Source organism: Venturia canescens, chromosome 8 (assembly GCF_019457755.1).
Source record: "Venturia canescens isolate UGA chromosome 8, ASM1945775v1, whole genome shotgun sequence".
Taxonomy (NCBI): Eukaryota; Metazoa; Arthropoda; class Insecta; order Hymenoptera; family Ichneumonidae; genus Venturia; species Venturia canescens.
The window spans coordinates 18815082-18831600 of record NC_057428.1 but is presented as its reverse complement, the minus strand read 5'-3'; the positions used below and the strand labels follow the sequence as shown (position 1 = coordinate 18831600).

At 36.7% G+C, this 16519-nt stretch overlaps 2 protein-coding genes across 2 annotated transcripts; one reads left to right on the top strand and one right to left on the bottom strand.

Annotated features, from left to right (window-relative positions):
- Positions 1-152: 152 nt before the first annotated feature.
- Positions 153-8757, top strand: LOC122415263 (integrin alpha-8-like). The gene is made up of 26 exons (XM_043427248.1): positions 153-331; positions 621-1396; positions 1476-1615; positions 1720-1893; positions 1964-2071; positions 2164-2364; positions 2501-2677; positions 3345-3577; positions 3750-3993; positions 4074-4212; positions 4291-4352; positions 4440-4569; positions 4850-4935; positions 5063-5257; positions 5333-5432; positions 5508-5682; positions 5788-5969; positions 6197-6327; positions 6479-6560; positions 6680-6827; positions 6992-7202; positions 7339-7505; positions 7577-7757; positions 7826-8240; positions 8305-8401; positions 8508-8757. The coding sequence occupies exons 2-26, from the start codon at positions 1048-1050 to the stop codon at positions 8734-8736; spliced, it is 4356 nt and encodes a 1451-aa protein (XP_043283183.1). The 5' UTR covers positions 153-331; positions 621-1047; the 3' UTR covers positions 8737-8757.
- Positions 8746-16195, bottom strand: sbr (small bristles). The gene is made up of 10 exons (XM_043427541.1): positions 16057-16195; positions 15772-15878; positions 14823-15178; positions 14621-14707; positions 13905-14342; positions 13709-13821; positions 13051-13087; positions 12724-12956; positions 12462-12630; positions 8746-12370 (listed from the first exon to the last, which is right to left on the bottom strand). The coding sequence occupies exons 2-10, from the start codon at positions 15848-15850 to the stop codon at positions 11930-11932; spliced, it is 1953 nt and encodes a 650-aa protein (XP_043283476.1). The 5' UTR covers positions 15851-15878; positions 16057-16195; the 3' UTR covers positions 8746-11929.
- Positions 16196-16519: the final 324 nt, after the last annotated feature.

Here is a 16519-nt window from a genome sequence, read left to right as displayed (position 1 = left end):
CTCGAAAATTTGAATCTGAAATTAATCGGTGCTGCCATCTGCAAACTCTTGAGTCCAAGTAGGCCATTTTATTGCAGAGCCATCTGTCATGCTACGATGAAACTAACACCACGAATTCTGAAATCAATAAAACAATGATAAAAAAGGTAAAAAACGATTATCCTAGAAAATATTTATTATTCATTTTTAGAGAATTTGTGGAGAGTGAATAATTCGAATTTGAATTTAGTCGAAATTTGAAAATTCTCCGCGTCTCCCTGTAGAAAGGGCTAGCAAAATTCAAATTATTATCGTTTTCTTGGAGGTTAGACATTAATCATTGCTCAACTGGGTAAGAAAATTTGAAAATTTTTCCATCAGCTCTTAGTAACGAACATGCAAATACTGGCTTTCACTGACAGAATATGACTGATTTTGCAATGTTCGTTTCATCAATTCGTTCCAAAATTTATATTATCGAAATTTGTCTAATTTTACATTTTGAATTATTTCATATATTCTGAACAATACGTTGAAATTAAAATATTCATATTTGTATTGGCGAAATTTGATACCAATAAAGATTAAATGAACTACAGCCCATAACAATAATAAAATTTATTATTTTTCATGAATTTCAGCGTTTATTTTCCAATCAAGAGCAAAATAATTATCAAACCGGATGGACACAACATGGCATTACAGATCACATTCAAAAATTGGTAGTTTAGTTTGTCTGCGTTCTTTGATTACAAAGCCATCTGAAATCAATGTTACCAAGGAAAGAATCCGTCCAACTTGGTTGCATCTTATCACTATATTTTTCTCTAAAAGAATGCTCTACGCTGCAGCACAGTACACTTTAGCAGCGGGTGTAATGTTTCAGTACCATACATATTTGGGATTCCACTTGCTCCTTTTTGCAGCTTGCATGAATTACGTCTAACTATGTAAAATTTCAGTCTTGCAGGCGAGATTTTAATTTATTTAATTTTACAATTCAATCTTTGTTTCGTTTCATTGAGAGTATTTTTTTAACTGTAACATTTCAATTGTTCTCTATTTAAAATGTTGCTGAACTCCCTCAGAATTTGCAATGTTCCTCGAATGGCCTTCAAACTTAGAATATCCTTTCGATCCAATCGAGAATATCAGTATTTAACTCGTCGTACTCACACTGTAAAGCCTATTAATTTATATACAAAAATCAAAGATTGTGCAATAGTCCATCATTCAAAATTTCACACTACACGAAAACTCGATATCCCGCCTGCTCTTGCCTTTCTCGTTCGCCCTCTGGTTAACGTCGCAGCCTTTCTCTTTGGACGTTATTTCAAAAGATGGTGGGCCAGACTGACTCCGACTCAGAAAGAAATGTACAAAAAATGGTTTGCTTCAAAGAAAGGTGTTTTTCTAGGTGAGAGTATATCTTATAGGACTTTAAACTGCATTGATAAACAACGAAACTAAGATTCTAATGAATGAATTTTTTCTAGGCATTCTTGGAGCATTTTTCTCAGGAGTGGGCCTGTATTATGTCTCGCATCTTGAAACTGATCCATTGACAAATCGTCGTCGTCTCATAATTCTCAATGACAAGCAACAGGCAGCTCTTGCCGACATAACTTATCAAATGGTAATTTTGGAAAAAGAATGGAAATGTAATTACAATATTAAAAATTCATTATAAAGATAACTATTCGAGTGTTTCGGTCAATGAAAACTCACTATATTTTACAGAACTTGGAAAATGTCAAGGACAAAATCGTCTCTCACAGGCATCCAGGATTCAAGAGGATCATGGCAGTCGCTGAAAAATTATTAAATGCTAACAACGACTTACCGTTCGTAGCTGATGAAAGTTGGACTTTACATGTTCTCGATGTAGAAGGAGAAAACGCATATGTTTTGCCTGTCAGTGAAACACAACAAAAATGTTGTTACATGAAAATTTGAATGCTAAATCGAAAATTTGGCTTTGCAGGGTGGACACATATTCGTTTATTTAGACTTTTTGAAATTAATGGAAAACGATGATCAAATTGCTATAATATTGGCACACGAAATTGCTCATGTTCTTCTCAAGCATGCGGTCAGTATAAATCGAAAAACAGAATTTTTCGAGTGCATTTTTGTAGTATTCAATCATTTCGCAAAATCTTTCATACTGTAGTTTTATTGCAGATCGAGAAAGTTTCGTACGGAATAATTTTAGATATTTTGTTAATTATACCACTGGCTGCGCTGTGGGCAATGTTTCCTGACCTTCTAGCCTTTTTTCTACAAAGTTTAGCCAAATCCTTGCTCGAGGTTTTCCTGCATTTGCCCTATAGTAGAGCTGTGGAGAAAGAAGCTGACGAAGTCGGGCTTGCTTTAGCCGCCAAGGTCAGAATTTCCTATTAAGGAGGGTGATTTATCATTGAAAAATTTATTTTCATATTTCCTCTTTGAGGGAAATAAAACTTGATTTTCCACTACGAATTCATCCAATCGAATGATTCAAACTCCGTTCAAACAACAGGCTTGTTTCGACGTTAGAGAAGCCGTCGTTTTCTGGGCAATGATGAAAAGTCTAGAAGAAATGAGTGGCAAGCTTAAAGAGCTTCCCATCGTCTCAACCCACCCGAATCATGCAGAACGTGAAAAGTTGTTGAACTCTAAAATGTCGAAAGCTCTAGAGTTACGAATGCTGGCAGGGGTAAGGAAAATTCATGATTAATAAATTGATGTAACGTTTTTAATATTTTCCGTTTAATAATTCACGTTACCTTATCATTAATCATTTTTTGTAATTCACAGTGTCCAACGATACCTCGTCTGGACCCAAGAACGAGAAAGCGTTCGATAGAGGAACAAGCAAAATTTTTCAAGTCGCGTGGCTACCAGTTGAACCCAGAATATTAAGGGGCTCCGCCTACTCTTCGATATTGCTGTACACTTACGTTTTATCCTCAATTCTGTAAACATTCGCGCAGTATTTTATCATTTCGAATATGATACAATTCGGGGAATAAAGACGAATTGAATTGAATGTAGAATTAAAGAGTGTTTCAAATCGATAAATGCTTACCAAACTTATTCTTGATATTATTTTGACAAAAATCATTAAGTTCTTTCTCTCTATTCTACTTTCATCGCATCATAAAATGATGATTAAAAGCTTATAAATAGAATTAACTTTCGACTTCAATACTGTCGTCAGTCGGCGCTTCCTCGTGATTGTCTTATCAATGCCCTTCCTGTACATGAGACAAAACTGATGTATAACTTTAGTGGTATACCATCCTCGGTCACTAGAACTCATCCTCGGTCGAAAAATTGTTTAATTTTTCTTTGCTTTCCACTAGACCATTTTTTCATAACAGAAATTCGTGTTTCACCATTTTCGGGCTGCGGGGGTGAAATTTACCATGATAAAAATACTGCTGCTGCTTCTTCTCCCGAGTTTATCATCCACTTACAATTTGGACGTAAGTCATCCCACGGTGCATCAACCGACTGCTAACTCTCGATCCGGAAATTCGTACTTTGGATACAACGTTATTCTTCATGCGAAAAGTCATACAGCAATAAATGGATCAACAATTCGGGAATCGTGGTAAATATTGAAATTTTATCGACTCGAATTATAAAAAATTTGAATTTGTTTTAATTCTGAAAAAGCCAGTCATTTTTCAGAGCTAAAAAAATATTTTTGACCTGTTTTACCACGTGTTGCAACCTCGATCAATTTTGTACTCATCCATTTTCGAATGTTTCATTTTTTGCAGGGTTATCGTGGGAGCTCCAAAAGCGAATTATACGAGGCAACCAGATCATGGAAACGAAATATCCAACGAACCAGGCATGGTTTATCGTTGTCTCCTAAAAGGTTCTTGTTTTCCTATCAATGTCACTAATCCTGACGACGAAGTTGGATTCATCGAGCAAGTGCAGCTAAACACTTTGATCGATAAAGACCACGGTTGGTTTGGGGCTGCTATTTCGTCCCATGACGACAGTGATTCTTTGACCGTAAGTCGCATGAAACGTCGTGAAAAATACTGAAAATCATTTCAATTGAAAACTATTTTTAACTCGCTAATTAATCGAAGGTATGTGCCCCCCGGACTATTGTGAAAATTTACAACACTTTTGCAATTGTATACCAAAATACAATGCACGGGGTGTGTTACAACGGAGGATTGACATCCGGAAGCTTGCAAATTGAAGATAAAAATTTCACGACTTTCGGTACGATTTGATTTTTTTAAGTGTGCTTGTCGATTTTTCAACAAGAATTTCAAAAATGGCTCCATTTTTGTGTTACAGAATTTTCTTCATCTTTTTGGTACAATCCTCTAAATGGGTTTTCTGTGCATTATCCATCGCAGGTCAGTCTCAGTAATTACGACGAACCAGGAAAATTCTTTTTTAATTTTTTCTTCCGTCTATGAAACTGATAATTGTATTATTGCCAGACAAAGTCGCAATCTCGTCCGATTCGCCCGATAATTGGATCACCGAAGCACGAGCTGTACGGATCCGTGCGTGAAATGGGTCAACATAAACCTACGGAGTTACCGGTCAGCGATGATCTCGCACAATTCGGTCAGTTAATTAGTCAATAACAAATTGGCTAGTAATGAAGCTCATAAATTGAGTTTTCACCACACATGCGCTGAAAGTTCAACTTTCCGAAATTGGAAGATTGAATTTTCGGTGCACGTGTGGTGAAAAATAGTATACACTCCACGGGAGTGAAATTAGACCACCTTAAACCGCGTGCTTGTCACCCACGCCTTCAGCTCGGGTGACAATTCTGCCCGCGGTTTGAAGTAGTCTACTTTCCCTCTCTAGGTGTGTAATATACTATTTTCTTGATTTCCAGGGTATGCTCTGACCTCGGGCCATTTTTTCAACCCGGACCAGATTATGGTTGCTGCTAGTGCACCTGGCTGGCAATACGTTGGACAGGTATTGAATAAATGAAACAACTTTTTCTGAGCTCATTTAAAAAAATTATGAAAAAACGATGAATTCAACGAATCCTGCGTCATTTTTGTATTGATTAACAATCGAATCACTTTTTCTTTATTTATAGGTAGCAGTTATGGATCCACGAACAGAACCGATGGCAATTGTAGTGTTGATCGAAGGCAGTGTCACCGGGGAATTCTTTGGCGCGAGTCTTGCTTCCGGAGATTTGAATAAAGACGGTCTGGACGATTTGATTGTCGGCTGTCCTCACTGGAAAAATGACAACGGCAGGGTTCTCATTTATTTTGGTCACAAAGGGGTGAGATGCTGTGTTTTTTATTCAAAATTAAATATTGTGCTTCCTGTTTCTTGAACTTTGGTATTTGTTTCCCAGGGGTTCTTCGAACCTGATGTCGTCTTGGAGGGAAAAGTGGTCGACGGACTCTTCGGATACTCCGTAACTTCCGGTGATCTTGATGGTGATGGATACGATGGTAAAAGTTTTAAAAAATCGATAATAAAACTTTAATTCTTCTTTCAACTTCTTATTATTCGGTTTTTGGTTTCAGAAATTATCGTTGGAGCTCCTTGGGAAGAATCGGGTGTAATTTACGTCTACAACGGTGAAGCAAAGCTTCAGGAATTTAACATGCTCGAAGCTTCGCAGAAAATTGTTGCTACCAGCGACGAATTTCAGCGATTTGGATTTTCTCTCTCAAGGCCAGTTGACATGGATGGCAATGGGTTCGTTGACAACAGTTTCAAAAATTTGTCATTGCCTAAAAACGAAAATTCGTGACGAAACCGATGACGAAAACAGGTAATCGCGACTGTGGAACTTTGGTTCAGCTTTTCAGACCTCGGTGTGGGTGCCTACGCTTCTGGCCATGCAATTGTCCTTTATTCGAGACCAGTTTTGAAAACCGAACTCACTCTGACGACGTATCCATTAACTTTGCCTAGAAATTCAACGAGTTTTATCGTCGAAGTTTGTGTCAGCAATTACATAAATAATAAACCATCCATGTGGCGTGAGTATAAAACCATTTGTTTCATCTTGAACGATTCGATCCCGAAAGTGTACGTAAAGCAAAAGTCTCTGAAAAAACTTGAAAGAGTAAAAGTTTTTGATTCCGTTGAGCTCTTTTTTTCTAGGGGAAACGAATCGTCCAGGGTCGAATTTCTCAGTGACCATTCGCTTGATCAAAATTATTTTTAAATCAAACTTACATGATTGAATCTTTAAAACTTCTTGTAGCTTTCGAATGTGAGGCAACGGTAGACGAAGATTTTAAACGTGTTGTCTACAAGTCGAGCAATAAAATGGTTCTGACGTGGAAGAAACCTCCGCATGGCAAAGCATGTGACAATACAACGTTTTATTTATCGGTAATGATCCACTATTTAATTTTTTTTACCTCCAGTTTCGACCAAATTAATCTTAATGATTAAATCAAATATCAAATCAAAATCGAAACAGTAATGACGGTAATGAAGTGCTTAATAATCAAATTTTTTAATTATTGTTGTAATTTTCCAGACGGGCAGTCGTAACTTCATCGACGTTATTGAAATCGTTGTAATTCATCGACTTCTGAACAGTTCTTACGTTTCTCAATTGCGTGAGTCTCATACTGCCGAAAATGATTAATTCCAATATTATTTATAAACTTACAAATATCAATTGATACTAATATGTCTGGAAAGAATTACAGTTTTGCGAAAATTCATTTTATTTCAGACGTCGAAAAATGTGAACTTTGTCCCATCGAGTATAAAGGCTCTCACTCGACCGTGGCCCGCACGAAGCTTCCTTTCGACATTGGCTGTGGAATGGACGACATTTGTCAGTCTTTTCTATTCGCTAAACTTTCGTTGGCGAACGTCAAGTGAGTTACTAATCAACCGCGAGAAAGAAGAAAATGCAATAGCAAATACGAAAGTTATTGAGCACTTGAAGAATCAGATAATTTCGCTGGGCTCATTGATGTACCAAAAAGTTGCAATTCAACCAGCATCACTCAATGATTTTTATTTAAATTGTACTTCTCAGTGATTCCACTTGGATCATTGGTTCGGATGATCTCAGTTTGGAACTTGTCATCGGAAATCACGCTGAACCGGCTTATTTGGCGACTGTCAAATTTTACATTCCAAAAGGAATTACACTGCGAAGTATTTTGCCTTCGTGCCAAGAAGATACTGACGGAGAAACTTTGCTTGTGATTTGTGACATTGGGAATCCGTTAGGAGCATTGATGCAGGTTCTTATTGAAATTGTTACATTGTTGAGTCCGATTGATAGAAAAACAAATCGAAGTACAAGTTTCTAAATTAAATACTGACTTTGTAACTGAAAATATTTTTTAATTTCTTCATTGGAAATGATTAAACAATCAGAAAAAAGTGAGCCTCGATCTGGACATGAATCGCATGCACAACGGCTCAACCGACGGAACCAAGCTCGATTTTCGAGTGGACATAAGCACTCGAAGTGTAAATCGAGGAATCGTGTCAATTGCAACTCCTTTGCTTCTCAAAGCTAACGTTTCTGTGGCTCTAACAGGGTGAATTTTAGAATTCAGTTTTCCTTATCAATAATGTATCATAGAATAATGAAACGTATTTTTGATTCTAGAAAAGCCCATGACAATTATTACTTCAATCATCAGAATGAAAAACCATCGAACGTGACGTTTCAACACACGTACCAAGTTTCTCGTTACGGTGCAACCCCAATCTTCGAGGCACGAATTTCCGTTCGGGTGCCTTATAAAATTGGAGACTTGGAATTTCTGACAATCACAAACAAGCCACGAGTAAGTCGAGGCAGAGAAAGGCTCCGATATTCGTTTTTTTTCTGATTAATTTTTTGCATTCTGAAAAGGTGGCCGTTTTGGGACGTTTCCACGAATGTTCGGTGGAGGCCGTATCAATTTCGCCGCCTCAAGTACCCATGGACAAAACAAATACCAATAAATTTGAGGAAATGCTTCAATTGAATACTTTCGCAAATCATACAAGAAATCGACGAGCATTGAAAAATGTCCCGACTTTGAACACGAATGCAATGATGCCTCTTGTGCCCCTCGATTTGAAGGGACCGACTAGCTCTGAAAATAATATTCGTTCGGACTTCTACACAATATCGGACCGTTCGAACGCTGCTGAAGTTTATTTGAACTGTTCAACTCCGAATGTCAAATGCGGACGAATCGTTTGCAACTTGGCTCACTTGAAATCATCGCACGATGTTGGAAAATTGCAGCTGAAATTTCTCATAGACAATTCCAAATTCACAGGTATTTCTTTTAAAAACAAATTCGAATATTCCATACCACTGAAATCCTATTTATCCATTCACAGACGAGGCAGAAGAGAATGGAAAATTCATTTACTTTTCGACTGAAGCCATGCTGGAAGTTCTGAGTCCCACGATGCAGTTCGACGTTCCCGGCACTGGGTAAGTCAGTCAAAATGTTGATAAAAATCGTTGAACGGATGGGTGGTCAACAATTTTTAATTTTCTAACATTTCGCTCAGCTAAAATTTGAACAATCTTTCCACAGGATTGTTGTGCCCGTAACAACGACTTTCCACCGTGCCCAAGGTGTGAAAAACGTGAGCATCTGGATAATCCTCGGATCAGTATTGTTGGGACTTCTGACGCTGCTCGTGTTGGTGATAATTCTCAATAGAATAGGATTTTTCAAAAGGAAACGAAAAGAAGAGTTGGACGAATTGAAGAGCAGCGATGACATTCCCCTGGCGACCGAACTACTTTCGTGCAATGAATAAAACAACCGATTCGTCACATTTCTTTTATTCGTTTTTTTCTTCTCTTATTATTTTGTTGCCGGAACAGTTATCTTATCGTAGTGGCTTGATCGCTTATTTCTTACATTCGTTCGTCGTTATACATAATATATATTTGCATTATATATATTTAGATATTTGTTTTCATTTTCATCAGGCCAAGACACAGACACACCAAGTCAAATTCCACTGGTTCAAATGGAATTTCAATTTCTACTTAGGACTATATACATTTACATTTATTCTTCCACATCATATCAATGTTTGTCAATGCACTCAATCCTGTTGCCATGAAATTAACTAGTTTTTTTTTCTTCATTTATTTCTTTTAATAATGTTTTTTTCTTCTTTCGTGTTTATGTACATTTTTTTTTTTTTAAAGAGAAAGTGATACAAAACTGAACATTCGTACGTTAGATTAAGAATAGTTTCGCGAAATTTCAATAACGACGCTGTTTTTTTTCCATTTAACATGAAATTTTTCAACAAAATTCGACGGTTCACAAAATGTTTCGTTTTAAAATAAAGAAAAGAGAAAAATATAATAGAAAGTTTTTATCTCAAATGATGACTGTCATATTCAATTTGTAATTTTTGAATACGACTCGTCAGCGCATGCTCTTTTTCTCATTCGTATCTTCGTATCCTCAATGAAAATCTTCCCTTCCTTTTAGTCAACGTAAAAATACATTTATCTTTGACAAACAATCCTTTTGTCCTCGTTGACATACTTTTCAGTTATGCTAACTATGAAATTTGACGTTGTGAAAGTTATCAAGTGAATGGCTTTTCGGGCCACGATGACAATTTCGGAAATTTTCTTCGCGGTGGAGAAAATTAGTGTAAGAGCATGAATTACTTTTCGTTTAAGTCATCAACGTCGAATCTGCAAAATCTTCGACTTTTCAATTTTTTTCTACCTCTCGACAATAAAAAAATAAAAATGTGGCTATTAATTTTTCTGTTGCCACTGCCAGCGGTGATTCAATCGTGGATAATATCATCGATGAAATCATTTCGCATTTTTAAAAAAGTTGTATCTGCAGAAGATTCGTGTTGCCGGTGAATAACGTGGCGATGTTTCGTCGCTGTTGTTCACGGTTGTTTCTTCTTTTCGTCGTTATCACGTTGGGAATCAAAAATACATTTGATTCAGCTGGAACTCTTTTATCATCCCAAAAAGCAAGAATCAGCACTCCGGACTTCCGATCGCAAATGTGAAGAGCGATTGGAGGATGGAGCCAGTAATCTTGGCGACGAATAAAGCGAGTTTTTCGTTTCCTGTTCACGGATGATGGTGACCGATCGACGTACACGTCGATATATGGCCCAATCTTCGAACTCTCCGTTTGACACAGTGCTGTTTTGTTCGATCAACATCTCACAAGACACTGCGAGATGAAACGAACTCTTCGAGCCCTGCTTTGGCAAGAGCCCTGGCCCCAAAACAATGATGTTTCCCTTTCCCCAGCCTCGAACAATAATGAGCTTCCAATTTTCCTTCCCATTCCTTCCAGTTGACGATTATTCGATGTTTCTTTTCATCACGAAGCCGTATAAATTTTTTTTCATTTTTTTCAAACTCTTAATGTGTAGATTCATCTAAAAAAATAATATGTGACCTGTCCAATGATAATGATCGAAACGAATTTATGCTCTTACACTGATTTTTTTCACTGCAACGATTGAAAATTCTTATCTAAATTAGCGTTGTTATTTTCTGTTTAAACCTCGCTTTTTGTTTCACATTCGCTAAATTCTCAATGCCACATAAAAAGCTTGTACGAGATTGCGATTACTGTACCACGATACACCAAATAATATGATCATTCGTGAAGCGCTTATTGTTTGATTACCCGTTTTTTTCGAGCACAAACTGCGAGATGAACTTCCAATCGATTTTTTTTACAATACAGCAAACGAAACAAAAAAGTATTTCAAAAGAAAGTTTTAGAATTTGTTGCTTGCCGATTGTTCGTTATCGTTTGAATTTCCATCCCCGCAAGAAGGTTCAGAACAAAAATGGAACTAAATTAACTTATGATTCTATAATAATAATTTATCATTGGATCCAAATGAATGGTGTACATGGGTTTGAGCCAACATCGTTGCGAAGACACTATTTGTCGAAATGATATTTTTTACGTAAAAAAAATGAAAAATAATTTTTTTAAATGGCAAAAAATGATCAAGTTCATTCACGGAAAAATGGAAAATAATCATAACTTTGTTGTCTCAGATCACATGTACATGGCCTAGAGATAAGACTGACTAATATTTTTTTTATACATTTTTTTCTTCAATTTCCAACTAAGGCAGTGAATTTCATCAGGTAAGGAAATTTCGTCGCAACTGCCATCGAGCTTTGGGCAAATGAATTTTTTTTTTATTTTTTTCACCTAATTTCTTTATCAAATATTTTTTGCTCGAAACTATTTAGATATTTTTTTTGTTTTTCGTTTTCTTTTTATACAGTATACAAAGGATTATCGACACGTTTATGTGCATAATGAAATCAACCCTGCCACCTGGAATATTTATCGTACACACTTCTGGGCCATTCAAAATATATCATAGCTTCGTTTTTTTTTTTTTTTTTTCATTCGTGAATTACTGAACGCCGCTGCGTAAGACCGGCACGGGAAATTCCCTTCTAGTCGAATTTCAACGAGTACCAAATGAACATTTATTAGTTTGCCTTTCAGCTGAATTAGGTGATCTGTGTAAAAAATCGATTAATATTTAGACGTAGATGAAGAAAGCATCGTAACAGATTTTCGATAAATTCAGAAAACGTAAAAGGCAAAAATTTGAATTGATATTTTTATCCGCGGAAATGTTTGAGTTTTTGCGTTTTACGTTCCTGCTTTCCTGACAATTTCACAGTTTTACATACTAAAATGTACTCGATTTTTTACCAAACGAGATATTTTTCCATACGCTTCAGCTTTTTAAACTGAAAGTGAATGAAATAAGATTATAGATAGAGTTTGATTTGTGCGTGTGATTGGTTTTTTTTTTTTTTTAAATATTTAGTGCTCGTATCGTTCGTGGGAATTAGCCGTTTCACGAGTGTTTAATAATTACGACGGATACCTCGGAGTTGTGAAGAATTTTCATAACTTCGTGGTAAATAGTTCTGTTAAAGGTTTGCAAGATATGAAATTTGGCAAATCTATTTTTTAAATGCTTCGGGAGGTATCCGACCGAGTTTGAAGAACTCTTGAAACGCGTTAAGAGCTACGTCGAAATTCCAATTGACTTCTTTCAAACACTTGAGACTCCACTCGAGATTCATGTTCGTGTGTTGACTAAGCGTTATCGTCATTTGTTGTCTTACTTCATCGGTCAGAGGGGACGACGTTGGTGCGGACGAACTTCCTGGTGCGGCGGTGTCAACCACTGCCGGAGCCGCTACTTGCATCACTGGACGCGGTTGAAGAGCTTGCTTCTCTTGCATTTGCGTTGGCGAGGTCAAGTGGAGCTGCTCGTTTCTTATGCAGTATCCACTTCCCTCAGGTACTATCACAAATGTTCGGTTGAAGAAACGTAACGGTTCGTCTTTTGTTTCGGGCTCTTTGAATAGGCCTGCCACCGTTATGATCATCATTGCATCCTGAAGGTATATGAAAATGTATTTTTGAATGTGAATATGGCGAAGAATTCTATTTTTGCTTTTATTTTTTTATTTAAATTCGATCACATACCGTAACGAGGCCTATATCCATCGTGAAACTGTTGAGATCGTGTCTCGTTCGTGGCATTTCCGAAATGTATGAAACGACAGGTAAACGTCCGACTTTCAACAGTTTCCTTCGTCTCACAGCATCGGTGACTCTTTTTAGGTTTCGGTTATCGGCGTGATAGGCATTAAATCTGCAAAACATAATAATGGAAAAATTTTGATCACGAACATAGAAAATAAAGATTGTTCAGTGTTCTTTGGTTTGTAAAGTATCTCAAACTTACTTATTACTGTTGTACGATTGTGATAAGGTGAGACTGAAGGATGCCTGTTCGTGATAAGCATCGAGCAAAGGCTGTCGATTATCACTGTCGAAAATGAGAAAATATTGTTGTAAGAATTGGCTGGCGATTTCTTGGGCCTTTGCGTTCGCTACGAACATCCTCTGAGTTGGTGGGAGTTTGGTTCCTTCGTTCTCGACGTCGAAGCCAATCGGCCGTGGAAGTTCCTGGCCATCCTAAGTATTTGCGAATGTGAAGAAAAATTGAGTAATAATTAGCAACTCTGTATCAGTTATTTCGAGTGGAAATATTAAAAAGTCTTGTACTCACTAATCTGAGAAGCTTCGGAAATTTTCCACGGATGTCACTGTGGTGAAGAAACAAAAGCCAGGAGATTGGAAGCTCCGAGTTAATTGTGACGAGAAAAAAAAATGGTGCCTCATTAATCACTCTAATTCAATGAGACTTAAAATTTACAGTATTTTTCGATGCCACTTACATTCCATATTAATATAAATCTACTTTTCGCTTTACCTGCAATCGTGTACTACATGTTGATGTTGAATAAACAAAAAACTAGTGCAACACTAGGCAGGAGAAACGTACTCGTGCAAACACTCTGTTGAGTCTTTGAGCTCAGAAATGTTGAAATTCCGACCGTTAAATAACATCCGATAAAAATCATATTAAAAGATGGAGAATTCATGAAGGAATCAGTTTGGGATACTAAGAACATGAATATATTTTGTCATCAAGATTCGAACCCACGATCCCTTGAATTGAGATTTACGATTTTTTCCTGTTTTTTATGTTATGGGCAGCTTGGTTTTCACTCATCTTTGGTCTAGCGCTTTTAGCAACAACAACAATGTTTGTTATTAAAAAACGCATGAGACACGATAAACTTTTCAGGAAAATCGCGTACCTTCACCTTCAGTGTGTACTTGGTATTCTTTTCTGTTTCTCGTGCACAAGTTTTTTACGTTACCTGATATACTCGTCGTGCCGGGTCTTGTATTTATCGCAAACGGGATTTCCGGCCAGGCGTAATTCCTCGAGTTGCAGTTCTTTCAAAGGATTCAATTGATTGAGTTCTCTGATCTGCGAATCAAACGAGTAAAATAGATTAATGATTAGTAGAATAATTCGACTACAAATAATTTGAACTTGATATGAAAACTTACTTTGTTGTCGCCCAAGTATAAAATTTTCATATTCGTCAACTTTTTCATCATCAGTATCAATTTCTCGAAAGAGTACAGTTGATTATGATCGAGGTTGAGAGCTTCGAGATTTGGTATAACAGATGTAACGATGTCGAGTGCAGCGATAAGGATCGAGGGTCGTGATAACGCGCAATAATAATCTTCGACGAGGTCAGGATCATGGTGAAAACGAGCAAGATCCAGCGCGTTCGTTTCTTGAACGTAACGTTTCGCCATAGCTTGTTTCATAGAGTCTCTCATTTTTTGATCGATGTTGTAATGAGGAAAACCCGGATCGACGCGAACCGCGAGCTTGAAACCTTCGTCGACTATTATTTTCCTGTCGCACGTTCGCAGCTTGTTAGCAACCTTCTGATCATCCACGTAGAAAACTACCGCAGTCTCGGTCGGCCTCCACTAAAATAAGAGTGAGAACGACAGAGTTAAGGACGTGGAAATTTTTCATCTTGTTCACGAACTTATTAGTTTTCAAACCTATCCCCACTTTGTTTGTGAATTAAATTTATGAGAAGAAAAAAAAAGAATGTCATTTGATTCAAAGGTAGCGGATTTCGACATGGTAGGAAAGTCTTTGTTGCTTTGATACGGTTTTCTTTTTGAAAAAGGTAACTCGAGAGCTTGAACGAATTTGAAATTTTTCATTTAACATTGAAAAAAATATCTTAAACGCTCACCATTATTGGTACAAAGGTTTCCGGTGCAATCAGGCTTAGCAGCTTGTTTGTTATGAACGTTCTCTCATATCTTTGACCATAAGGGATCTGTAAAGGCACAAATGATTACTTTTCAACTTACGGTACATAAAATTGTCTATCGATACTCCAAGAATTATGGTACTTTTGGAAAAATTCATTAAATTCTTTCTTTTGTACATACCGTAATCCTGTACGATTGTGTTTTAGTAGAATACCAAATAGTGTCGTTTTGTGGAATAACTTTTGGGTCATTCTGTCGCAACCGAATTCCTCTTCCTTGGGCAAGTTGACTATTGCGTCCCCTGGGAATTCCTCTGCCCCGTCCATGCTGCATAACGACTTCTGGACCATTGTTGTTAGATCCAGCAGACATGGGACAATCCTCATCGAGTATTTTTTGGAGAAAAGCCACTTTGAAAGTTTCTGATCTCTCTCGGTTCATAAATCTTTGCTTTTTAAATGATACGCGTGGTCTGCTCCCTCCGACACTTCTTGTTGCCTTCATTGGCACGTCTTCTGCAGTACGATCATCATGATCTGAAAATCCCAGTTTTTAAATCATTCATAAAAAATGTGTCATATACAAAAAATGGATATTTACTTGTATCTATGATATTTCAAAAAGAATAATTGACAAAAAACTATGATAGAATATTTCATCAGAAAATTGGAAACTATGTTTATCGATATTGGCTTTGTTATTATTTTTTATACAAAAAATCTATAGAATTGAAAAAGGATGAGTCACACTGAAGATATTAACAATGAGAAAGTTGGATAAATATTGACAAAAAAGAAAATTCACTGGAAAAAGCATTTTTTTCCAATTTTATCGTTGTTGTTAGTTTTTACACCAAATATAAATTTTTGGATTTGAAAACCGCAAGTTGCACGAAACTCACAAGTGATTTTGAAAAAGTCACAAGTTTCATGCATAACTGAGCAAGAAAAAACATGTGCTATAAGTATATATTGATAAGTGGGAGAGAAAGAGAGAAGTCGTCCGAATGACCTTAAAAAAACTGATGAAATTTATCGAATGATTGGAAAAAAAACTCGTAACCTTTCGTAACCTCGTGATGTAAAAATGGATCAATGGAGAAAGTGTGAGGATAAAAAGAAATACTCACCAAAATAATTTTTCGTGAATTTTCTCTCCACGTTGGTGGGCTCCGACCGCCACGGCGTTTTGCCAGATTTTTTAGGCATTTTGTAAATTGATTGAATTCGTTGATATCTGTAAAAATGAAATCACAAACAATTCTATGAAGGTATTGCGCGCATTAAAATCACTGCTTGTAAGCCACGAAAACGCGTGAAAACCACACAATGTTCGCGTGCGTTTTTGAGATCACGATATTTCACGCCCATTTAAACATTTCTTTCAAAACTTTTGCACGATAAATCATACGTACGGAATATATTATTCTTTATTACAATTGTTTAATAAAACAATACGCTGTTCGATGTTAATCGAATATACGTTAAATACGTGACTTCTTTTTTACTCGTCTCCCCAAGCTGGCAAAAAAAGAAGCAGACGCATAACCTCGGAAAACAGCTATTGCAACGGCCTAAAAAGTGTGTATCCGTACAGCAACGCCGCTAGTGGATTATTTTATAACTCAGCATGCAGCAAAATTCATTTAAATTGTGGCGGGAAAACATTGTGTTAGGCGTTTCTTTCAATTCAATTGTACATCTTACTGATTAACAGGTTGAGCTTTGTATACCATTTGCAACGCAATCCTTAAAATTGAAGAAACTCGCAAAATTATCGCATTTTTTCAACGAAACAAAAAAGAATCAATAACGACCGTTCATACATTATGCGCGGACTTTTATGAGCTGAAGCGTATCAAAGCGTTTCAATTTAGC

What these genes read in the sequence shown, in the direction of transcription:
- LOC122415263 (XM_043427248.1), top strand. Translation starts at nt 1,048, where the DNA reads ATGTTGCTGAACTCCCTCAGAATTTGCAATGTTCCTCGAATGGCCTTC. An exon ending in GGCTTGCTTTAGCCGCCAAG is followed by an intron (nt 2,365 to 2,500) that starts GTCAGAATTTCC and finishes TTCAAACAACAG; the next exon opens with GCTTGTTTCGACGTTAGAGA. An exon ending in TTCGACGTTCCCGGCACTGG is followed by an intron (nt 8,402 to 8,507) that starts GTAAGTCAGTCA and finishes ATCTTTCCACAG; the next exon opens with GATTGTTGTGCCCGTAACAA.
- sbr (XM_043427541.1), bottom strand. Translation starts at nt 15,850, where the DNA reads ATGCCTAAAAAATCTGGCAAAACGCCGTGGCGGTCGGAGCCCACCAAC. An exon ending in TTCCGAAGCTTCTCAGATTA is followed by an intron (nt 12,957 to 13,050) that starts GTGAGTACAAGA and finishes GCAAATACTTAG; the next exon opens with GATGGCCAGGAACTTCCACG. An exon ending in TGGATATAGGCCTCGTTACG is followed by an intron (nt 12,371 to 12,461) that starts GTATGTGATCGA and finishes ATATACCTTCAG; the next exon opens with GATGCAATGATGATCATAAC.